Below are 11,425 nucleotides of genomic sequence, written 5' to 3'. Positions count from 1 at the left end.
AAACATTAAAATGATGCAACAATTAAAATGAATCTTCAATATCATTTTAAAAATTTATTTCCTATAGTTTTTGCGAAAGTATGTGGTCGAAAATTTTAAAATCAATCCTTTAAGATTAATAATTTTCAATGAACTTTGGTCACATATAATTTTCCCATCGGTTTCATCGGGATCTAGCGACAAAAAAGGATAAGTTACTATTTCTTTTTTGTAAAAAAAATAAGTAATTGTTACAATTGATAAGACTATTTCCTATATTTTAGGACTTGATATTTTGTTATTTTGCAGTAAGACGAATCTCTCTCGATGCTAGACTTTAGATCATTACTTTGAGAAATACAAAGTTAACATGGAAAGAAGTAGAAGTGCAGATGACAGAAAGATATGGCGTCTCCATTTCACGCTATGGCCTCGCGACTGTATGAGAATTATAAGTTACATTGCACATTGCGCAACTTGCTTGGATGAGGGAGAAGAAGCAAAGTCACCCGTAGACAAGAAAGCGCGATAAAGAACCTGGCGTTGCAAGAAAGGAGATTTACAATAAGAGAACTGAATGCAAAGATTGTTAAATCAAATAGGGTTTCCTTAAGTGAAACTACGAAAAAGGCTAAACAAGTATGGAATTAAGAGCTACGTTCCTGCTAAAAAGCCATTACTTTCAAAAGAACAGAAACAAAGACGTTTGTAATGGGCAAGACATCACAAACACATGACGAAGAAAGACTGGAAAAGTGTTGTGTTTTCAGACGAAAGTTTATTCAAGTCTCACAGTGACAGGAAATATCGTCGAATTTGGAGAAGAGAAGCTGAAAAGTATGATTCAAAATGCCTATAGTTTACCGTGAAACATCCTACCCAAATTTCATGCTGGGGGGGGGGGGGGGGTTGAAGCAAACGGCGTTGGGGTTTTGAAAAAAAAATATGAGGGAACACTAAATTTCAGCAGATATCAACTCTCCCCTGGCCAGGTAATAGTCCGGATCTCAATCCTATCGAAAACATTTGGGCTGAAATGAAAAGAGAACTGTCCAAGAAATAACCCTCTAAGAAGAAAGACATGTGGGAACAGATACAACAAATGTGGTACACAGTCACGAAAGAATTTGCATGGACCCTCTTCATAGCATGAATGACAGAATAAAAGCAGTGATAAAAGCAAAGAGTGGAGCTACCAAATATTAATTGTATAATGAATTTATCATCCATTAAGAGAATAAATAAATAGTTTTTCCCTCTAAGTCAATTTAATTGTCTTTTTATATAACGGAAATTTTTACCAATGTGACCTTTTTTATGCGGAAAACCACGCGAGTTTAAAAAGTTTGATGAGCTGTATACTCAGTTAGTTTATTTAATACCCAGAAGCAGAGAAGAATATTAAAGAAATGATGCATTTTCACTATATAATCAATAGAGACGCACCCTAGCACCCGTAACCCTGGGGCCTTGAATTTCACAATTTTGGTAGAGGACTCAATGGCCATTACATTCATGCTTACAGTTTGATTGCTTGATCTCCAGGAGTAAAGAAGAAGATTTTTAAAGATAGCACTTATTTTAGTGATTATGGCCCCACCCCTCAGGCCCCAAGGGGCAGGGACCATGAAATTCACAATTTTTGTTCCCCTTTACCTATAGATGCTTTATGTAAAATTTAGTGGAAATTGGTTGAGTGGTTGCAGAGGAGAAGCTGAAAATGTTCAAATTTTAACACACGACGAACGACGCACCACGACGGACGAAAAAAGATAGCACTAGGTCACTCAGGTGACCTCAAAATATGCAAAACAAAATTTTTCACTTATTTTTTTGTCAACATCACTATTTGAATTTATCCGCCATGTTTACTGACTTTGACCGATTTTATTTTGGGCCAGCAAATTGTGATCTACTTATCTGATCTATTTAGGATATCCCTCATTTTATGAATATCGCAGACGTCACATGATTAAACACATTGAATTTGACGATTGTAAAAATAGGATGACGGATGGCAATCAATCGCAACTTCTCGGGCCTTTCCGACTAGCGGAAAAACGACCTCGAATGTATATGGTAGACGCCATGAGAACCCTCCCTTTTCACGATCTTTGAAATAAACGCATGGGAACTTTAATCTGCGAAATATAGAGTTTAACTCTATTCAGTGTAATTATATTACATCAAATATAATATAGAAGGGACTTCTAACCTCGCCTATCCAATATTTGAATAAACAGGAAATGTATAAATTTTTCACATCCGGTGATGTTAATACATTCGAGGTTGTTTTTCCGATCTCTGACGGAAAGACCCGAGATGATGCCATTGGGATGGCAATATGATAATTAATGGGGAGAAATGTATATAGCTTAAAGACGTTTATAAAAAGCATGATGATATTGAGATATTGGCAGAGAATCAATTGGGAATAACTCTGGAATTGATTGTATATACATGTACAATGCATGTATGTGTAACTTATCATAAAAATGAGAAATTTATTTTGTGGTTCAGCCGGATAAAAACACATTTTCTTAATCAAAAAATTTAAAAAAAAAATAGAAAAATAAATTAAAAATTCAAATTTCAATTACCTGTCATTTTAAACTAAAGTGAATGCTCTGTAGCAAAACCTACAGCCAAAAAAAAAACCAACTAGAAAATGATGATATTATACAATTATTATATAATTAATGATATTTTTAAGGTCAATAAGATGATTTAGACACCTGAGGAGTATAATATTCACTGAGTCCGCAAGACAAAGTGAACACTGTACTTCGAACAGCAATAACCGTTTTACTATACGATTTAATGATAGCAAACTCATAGAAGACTATTTTTGCTGCAATTGAAAGTTTTGACGAGAAATTTCAACAAAAACACACCGTAACATGATACAGAAATAAATCATTGTATTGACTTGCAATAATTCCATACATTGACCTGGAAGATCACATGATTCATTTTATTGACCGGCAATAATTCTTTTATTATATGATACAATAATTTTCCTCTCTACGATTGCATGGTTGAGATCGAACAATTTTAGAAAAATATTGCGTTATATTGACCTGCACGTGACCTTTCAGGTCAATACAATGAATTATTGCAGCCATTTAATGAATCACGTGACATTCCAGGTCAATACAAGGAATTTTTGCAGTTAAATATAATATTCCACTTTTCTTGTTACATATCCTCGCTGAAATTTCTCGTTTAAAAAACTTTCAATTAAAACAAAAACAAACTTGAAGGAGTTTGCTATTATTTCATCATGTATCAAAAACAGTGCTGTTAATTGAGGTCAATACGATGATTCAGCAAATATTGTACTCTTCAGGTGTCAAAATCACCTCAATTGACCTCAAAAACAACAATAATTGTATAATATTGACCTGGAAGGTCACGTGCAGGTCAATATAACGTAGTATTTTTCTACCTTTGTTGTATCTCAGCCAATCAGAATGAGGAAAATTATTCAATCGTATAATAAAACTATTATATATTTTGTAAATATAAAAATGGTACTAGTAACCTTTGGCAGATTCAGCATCCGCTACCGCCCTTGACATAAAATCATGAACAATTAGAAATAAAATAATACTTTTAATATTAAAATTTATTCAATCACAGTTATATTATAAAAGACAATAAAATTCTATATACAATATACTCCTATATATAAATTAAAGTTGAATATTAAATACCACAGTTTTATTTATAAATCTGCTTAAACCTGGGTATTAAACCCTCTCTACACAGCATACTAAAGAGTTCAGATTCTATAGTTATTTCTGCATTTTGGGATGAATCTAAATTTGTTATAGCGTTTTAAAAAGGCAAAATAAATCAATTGAATATTTTATTTACAAATATATTTCCACTGAAGAAGACCGTATCGTAGTGATTTTTTAATAACACTGTGTTGTATTTGAACATTTTTCTTTCTGAGGGAATTTTTTAATGGGCAAAAATAGTTTGCTGTGGTGTAAAGAGGGTCCTTAAAGTCGTTGCTGTAAGATCATCGATGCCTTTCTCGTAATAAAAAATAAACTAATTCATGAAAGAATAAAAAAACATCTACATGTACGTTATATATTAAGAGTAAAGTTCAAATTCATTTTTTGAACTGGAAAATATTTTTTTGCATCTTTACAATATATTTAGATTGCTAATCTCGTCCTATGATTAACAAGAAGGTTTATTAGAATTATGAAGTCATTCTTGCTGGTGTTATATATAATACATGTGGAAATACTAAAAAGAAGTACATGTACATAAAGTGTAATGAAATACTGAATACCAAAACGTGAATGTAAAAACATAGAAAAATGAGCGTAGGAAATTAACATTTACTGATGAAACCTTAAACCTATATCCATTTCTGGAAAATGATATCGTGATATATACATAGTACATTTTGCGTCTTATTTGAATAGTATTTTACAGGTAATCTTGCACAAAAATAAAAAGAAAATGGAATGCACATTTTAGTTTTAAAATGATAAATACATCATTTATTATTAGGAATTATTTTAATTAAAAATATCGTCATATTACTGACACATGGCTTGGTTTCTCTTTATCCAGATCTTTAAGCTGTGAATCAATCTCTCTGTAAAACAAAACAACGTGTAATTGAATATCTAGCACTATTAAAATTGATTGTCGCTCTGCTTTATTAAACAGATATGTTTTAATGATTTGTTTTATATTTACCTGTTAAATGTTGATTATCGTGTCAAAAGGGCTCTGATTTGAATAAAATTATATTTACGTTATATAACATGAGACCCATGAGCCTTATAGGTCACATGGGCATCATGCATGTAACATCTTACCAACCATTGAATTCGGTTCGTACTTTAGACCAGATGCCATGACATTTACAATTTTGAAATAAACACAATTTATTGTTAATCATAACTATACACTATGCTTAGTTTGGTTTCTGAATACCCTAGCTAGGCAGAGTTTGAGAAAAAAAACAACTAATCAGTTAAAATCAGCAATAATCAGTAGTGCCCCATTTCACATAAAATCTGACCCCGGGGCTACACATTTTAAAATTTTGAAATTTTGCTCATCATAAATGTTTGATCAATACCAAAGTGCAAATTTCAAAGCATTATTTCATTTTCATTATTAGTATATAAGCATTAGAGCCGCGGTCCTATTCTCCTCTACGGTACCCCTGACCCAGGGGGTTTGAAATTCACAATTCTGGAAAAAGAACCCACTTGCTCATCATATCTTTGTATATTTTGTTTGTTTGCTTGATGCCCAGGACCAGAGAAGAAGATTTTCAAAGAATTGATACATTTTCAGTTTATAATAACGACAGCCCGACCCTTACACCAGAACCCCTTACTAGGGCCATGAAATTCTGAGTCATTCAGGTGACATAAAATGCAATATTATTGTTCATAATGTGCACATGTGTTTCTTTTGGTAGATATTTTTCTATTGTTTTTATTGTCCCTATATACTTCGATGAGAAAACTATGAATTTCAAAATTTAATTTTTCATTATTCCTGACTCTCTCATGCGATTTTTTATATCAAAGAAATCTGAATCTACATGTACTCCATCCAAAGACAGTTTATGTTTATGTCATGTCACTATTTGACATGTAAGAAAGATAAAAAGTACACAAATATGAATTTATTTTCTCTTATATGCCTAATTTAAACTTATTAGAAACGTAATAACATAATACATAAGACGTACTAATGAGTAGACACAACAAAGAGCAAAACTTACGAATACAGGGTTAGGATTCACATCTGCAATGGGTCGTCTTATCGTAAACTTCTAAAAGGTAAAGAATAAATTGAAATATCATTTTCTTTGTGCAACTGGATTACATTTATTCTGAAGAAAATAATGTAAAAGAAAAACTTACAGACACTTCAGGTGGTATGGACATGTTATCCCTTGAATGTTCTAACAAAAAAATGCGACAAATCAATTTCAGACAGTACAACCTATACATGTAATAATATTTTCTTTCAGGGACGGTTAGGATTTATCCTGCCTCTGATAAAAATCGTGAAATTTCATTTGCCGAGAGCAATACTGCATGAAACGATGTTATGCTGTCTACCCACCTCACATTGCTAATGTGCCCCCTCCACGTGACCTACCCACCATAATTATATTAAAAATTTACCAACCACACAGTATCATCAATATACTGCTTTCACGTGACCCGCATGGAGCTTCATAACTGACGTCACAATGCGTCTGACGACAACGTATGTAATGGATGTAGAACGTCTTGCTTGGACGTTCAGTGAAAGCGGTTTATTGATACTATCAATATTTAATCTTTTAGTGAACCATCGGCAGGATAAATTCGTTATGTAGACACTTAGAGGGGTAATACGAAAATATGTGGGATCCTTGAAAAAATGCATATTGGGCTTACGCCTCGCCCAATATGGATTTTTTCAAAGACCCCACATATTTCCGTATTACCCCTCTTAGTGTCTACATAACTAATAATATCATTTTACTATCTTTATTATATTACCCATTCCAGATGTGATTTTTATATATGGTGGCTTTGGTTTTACTGACTATTTTGTTATTTACTTGCGGAACGTTCCTCTCATATGGAGACACTACTACTTGGCTGTGGAGGGCTGCAAATTTATATCTACGAGTACTCTGTACTCAGTGCCATTGATCAGTAACGGATCTTTTTCGTGCCCACGTTCACATGGGACCTCGCTTTATATGATCTCATCCAGAGAAGAAGTCTCCACGCCTCACAGCGAATTTGTGCCCTCGACGTAGGGATAGGCTCCTTACTTAATGACATGTGCCACTGTGCCACAAGGGAGACACTTGTTTTTTATGTATACTATAATAAACGTTCTGAACCAATAGTCGCATTGTAACAGCTACATTTCCCAAAATAATATTTGATCTGATAGTTGCGGTACCTTTTCTTTCTTCAGTTTCGTGCATCCACGGATAGAACATGCTTTTTGGACCCCAGCTTCCATAGCGTACAGGAATCGATGATCTAAATAAAATTTCTCTTTCAAAGTAATTTGAAAATAAAAGATAAGATTATCTATAATATTTGTATTATTCCTTCATAAACGCGTAATGCTATGAATTCACAAGAAAGCCGTGAATGCTACTATATATTTATATAGAATTTAACTTGTATGAATTTTGCCAAGGGGAATGTTTGATTGAATGACTACCATTTTATTGTTTTCCGAAATCGGGTTTATTTTTTCCTTGATATTGAAAAAAAGAATAATAGAAGGAATATCAAAAGTGTCAAGCAGTTAGATAGATGTCCTACCTATTCAAATCACATTGGTTTGATTCATTTCTCTTTTGTGATCGTCGTTGACAGTATACATAAACAATGGCCATTATTGCTAGAGCTGCAAGAAGGAACGGTATCCCAATGCCTAATCCTAAGATTAGGCTTAAATTTTCTGGAATTCATGGATGCATAAACAGAATTACCAAGCTAGTTGAACTTCAAACAATTTGAAAATGGTAATGTTATCTTTTAGAGTAGACATTGAAACACAGATTTTATCAGATTTGTTAAACGATATTAAACACTCTAATCGAGGGGAAAACAAACAAAAAAGTTTGATTAAACGCAAATAATCTTAATCTTAAAGAAGTTTTTTTTTTTTTTAAAAAATGATGTATATTAATTCATTTATTTCTCAGACAAGTTCTGGAGATTTAATAAAAGCTATTTACCGTTTTCTTTTTTTCTCCCTCTGAAAAAGACAAAAAGGAGAAATAATAATAAATAATGATTAAATTTTTCCCTTCGTTTCTTTAATAGTTTGTTGCTTCACATTTTATAAAGGTATTCAAGATAAGTTTCTTATCTTTACATTTGTTTTGTAATTGTGATGAAGGTAGAAAACGATGCATTAAGTCTTAAAACTTACAAACACATGGCTACCCCTGAGGTTTCTACACAGTCCTGTCCATCAGAGCAAGGATAAAGATGCTGTAAGACAGCGCACTGACTGCTTGACGTGTTCAGTACAATATCTACAACAGGATAGGCATAGAGTAAGAGTACTAAAATGTATCGATATAAATTATGTACCATTCTACAACAGGATAGACAGAGTAAAAACACAAAAATATATCAATATAAAATATGTATCTTTCTCTTTAAATATTTGTCTATAAGTATACCATTTTATTTTTATTCTCGTTAAATCATTTTTTTAAGTATACCATTTTATTTTCATTTTGCAATCATGATCAGCTTGTGCTTAATTATGATATGATAGTAAGAGTTTCAACTTAAAAAAAAGTCAGGAATACTAGTATTGTTTCGAAAACAAAATCACAGTCTACATAAGCTATTTTTCTTAACATATACATTTAAAAATTATTTAATTTTGTTTGTATTCTAGCCTCTCATTGGTTGATTTCCAAAAAGGAACGCAAATTATTCTGTATAATTTGGTTTGGTATGGGAACACACCCCATTGACAACCAGCTGAATCATCTGTATCTATGTAATCCCCTCATTTCCAGTCCTCGAGATTCATGGAAAATTCCAGATTCAATAAATATACCCTTAACTTCTATCAGTAACTCGATCTTACCTCATGTAAACAAACATCATGGCTATTATGTCTATGCATCATTTATTATTGAGCGGCAAATTTGAACTCATAAAAAGTAACACAATTTTACATTCACAGTTGCTTATATTTAATTGTTTTAAAATTTAATTATGATAAATAACTCTTAATTCTTGGCCAAATATTCGAGTGTAACCCGGTTTAAGTCAGTTTACGCTCTTTTTATAATCTGCTTTGCTTATTATACAGCGTAAACTGAACCAAACCAGGTTGTATCGAATAATTTGGCCAAGAATTAGAGTCATTCCTTAAATAACAAATTTACAAGTACAAACCCTTTCCGTTTTCATTGGACATTTTTACGGAGGATACCGAGGCGTTTTTTCCTAAGGATTCGATTATTACTGATTTACTCAACAATTCCTTTGAAGCCTTGACATATTCACTTGTTTGTTCTCCTGAAGACGTGTTCTTGTAAACAACAACTTCATATTCAACATTAAGGCTTCCAAGGCTACAAAACATAACATTAAAAAAATTTTTAAAGATATTGAAAAAAAAAATATCAACAAATATATAGACATATTTTGGAATCATCGTTGTTCATGGGTGTGGGGGTGTGGGGTGGTCAATGTTCGTAGATAACTGGTAATTCCGTGTGTATCTTGTATCTTTTCGTAAGATAAAAATTAAGATTGCTAAAACATTTGTGTAACAGTGTTCAAGGGGACGACGTCAAATTGTTGGAAAGGTAAACCAAAGAAATTCATGAATATTGATCTCCAACAAACAATGATGATTCTACAGTAAGTTTCCAAAACCTTTCTTCAAAGTCTAAAAAAATTTCAAGGAAAAGTCAATTCTTACCTTAAAGATAAAATAATAAGAGACTTGAAACCACGCATTGTTTTTTTAAAATGGTCTTCAAGCTAGGAAATATCAAATAATTGTATATTTACAATGAACGATAAAAAATATCAAAAAAGATGTTTGAGAAGCACTGATACCCCCAATAAACTTTCTCGAATGCATATCAAATACATAATAAACTTGGTACCCAAAGTAAGTCTCACAAGAAAGACATAAACACATGTAAAATATGAAAGCCCTATCATTTTCTGTTCAAAAGTAATGCACAACGTTAAAATATAACAAAACGTAGGTCAAACTCCAAGTTGAAGGTGAAAGGTTGTAAGTTGTTAATATTTAAGGGAAGGTCATGCCACAATAGTATAAAAGCCTTAGACTTATCCGTTCAAAATTCAAAGTTTCTTAAAAATAGGTCAAACTCAAGGTAAAAGAGTCAGAGTTGTTGGAATCTAAAGGAGGGTCTTGTCACAGGATAACATACATGAAGTATAAAAGCCCTAATTTTTAAGAGTTGGTCCAACTCCTAGGTCAAGGTGAAGGGGTCAAAATTGTTGTCAATGGAAATTCTTGTCAAACGGATTACATATTTCAAGTATAATTGATTGATTGTATATTGTTTAACGTCCCTCTCGATATTTTTTTTACTCATATCGAGACGTCGCAGTATACGCGGCACTCGGGGCCATTGAGCAGTGAAGGTTCTTTATCGTACGAACGCCTACCATGAAGTGGAGCCTTCGTTTATGAGGTCATATCCGAGAGACCCGTGACTTCTTCTATAAGCTAGTGCCGAGCACTTGGCAAAGGAACAGTCACTACCTATTTTTACGTTTTAAGTATAACGCGGCGCCGCGAACGAGAATCAAACTCGAGCCTTCCGATCACGAAGCGAACGCTCTACTACTAGGCTACGGTGACCGGTTTTAAAGTAAGAAAACACGTACTAGCTCCAACTGCACAAAAGTTATGGCCAAGGTTAAATAAATAATGTCATTTTTTTTTCAAAACTGTGTCAGTCTCTAAGGTCAAGGTCAAATTTGATGGCATCCAGAGAAAAGTCTTGACACAGGGTAAACGCATGTAAAATATGAAAATCATTCAATTGAAAGTCATGGGCACGGTTAAGCTTTTGCAGACAAACAGACAGACAGAGAGATGGACAATGCAAAATAATATAAATCCTTGATTCTTCGATAAAATGGGCAAAAAACTTTCTTAAAAGGTAAATATCCATACCATCTGAAAAACATTATCTGTTATATTTGTTGTTTTCTCTTCAAATTCTTGTTGGGTGACATCAACCATGAGTGTGGTTTCTGCTTTAAATTTAACTTCCTCTCTTGAATCTAACAAATACAAAATTAATTCAAGGAAAATACATGTAGCAAAAAAACCCAAAAGAAAGTTTATGCTTTTTACAACTTAATAGAACTTAATCAAATAAAAATGGAAAATATTCAATCTTTTAACACGAGTAACATTTATTCAAATACTATTATCTTTAAAACTCACTTGTTATGTATGGAGGCTTTGGAGCTTTATAAAAAGAAAAAAAACTAACGTTACATAAATATCAAATATTATGTTTTAAAAACTTTTCATTCAAATCTAAGGGTATTACTACATACACAAACATATTCCACTAGTCGCATTAAGTCCATAACGGCAAGAACAGAAGTAACTGTCCGTTCCAATTTGTAATACACAATGCTGAGTAGTGGGATCACAAACAGCAGTTCCATTCAAACAGTCGTCTACATGGACTTCACAATTTGTTCCCTTCCATTTATCCTTACAGACACACGCTCCTGTGATGTCATTGCAATCATTAGTGTTTTCTGCGATGCATGGGCATTGTTTGGAACATTGCATACCATACGCTTTAGGACCACAGGCTGAAAATATGGAAGAATAAAACTCTGTTCTAGAAACAGCGCAAGCGGTAGTTTTCACAGCTTTATTTGAATTTGTT

General features: G+C 32.8%; 1 protein-coding gene and 1 long non-coding RNA gene across 2 annotated transcripts in view; both read right to left on the bottom strand.

The window, feature by feature from the left end:
• Positions 1-4,521: 4,521 nt before the first annotated feature.
• LOC134241996 (uncharacterized) lies at positions 4,522-5,943 on the bottom strand. The gene is made up of 3 exons (XR_009986777.1): positions 5,895-5,943; positions 5,753-5,803; positions 4,522-4,603 (listed from the first exon to the last, which is right to left on the bottom strand). It is a non-coding gene; the product is annotated as an uncharacterized LOC134241996 (long non-coding RNA).
• Positions 5,944-6,520: 577 nt separating this feature from the next.
• Positions 6,521-11,425, bottom strand: part of LOC134241995 (protein eyes shut homolog) — a gene marked incomplete at its 5' end in the record, with an annotated part of 42,972 nt that continues 38,067 nt past the window's right edge. Inside the window, 10 exons of the mRNA XM_062724010.1 lie at positions 6,521-6,636; positions 6,940-7,022; positions 7,314-7,452; positions 7,733-7,752; positions 7,930-8,035; positions 8,919-9,097; positions 9,451-9,512; positions 10,690-10,799; positions 10,966-10,989; positions 11,082-11,348. Coding sequence (XP_062579994.1) covers positions 6,521-6,636; positions 6,940-7,022; positions 7,314-7,452; positions 7,733-7,752; positions 7,930-8,035; positions 8,919-9,097; positions 9,451-9,512; positions 10,690-10,799; positions 10,966-10,989; positions 11,082-11,348 — 1,106 coding nt within the window. The remainder of the gene's footprint in view (positions 6,637-6,939; positions 7,023-7,313; positions 7,453-7,732; positions 7,753-7,929; positions 8,036-8,918; positions 9,098-9,450; positions 9,513-10,689; positions 10,800-10,965; positions 10,990-11,081; positions 11,349-11,425) is intronic.

This window comes from Saccostrea cucullata, unplaced genomic scaffold (genome assembly GCF_032062105.1).
Source record: "Saccostrea cucullata isolate Sc308-1 unplaced genomic scaffold, CSIRO_AGI_Scuc_v1 ctg4131, whole genome shotgun sequence".
Lineage (NCBI taxonomy): Eukaryota > Metazoa > Mollusca > Bivalvia > Ostreida > Ostreidae > Saccostrea > Saccostrea cuccullata.
Note: the sequence above shows the minus strand (reverse complement) of the source record. Positions and strands in the feature narration are given on the sequence as shown.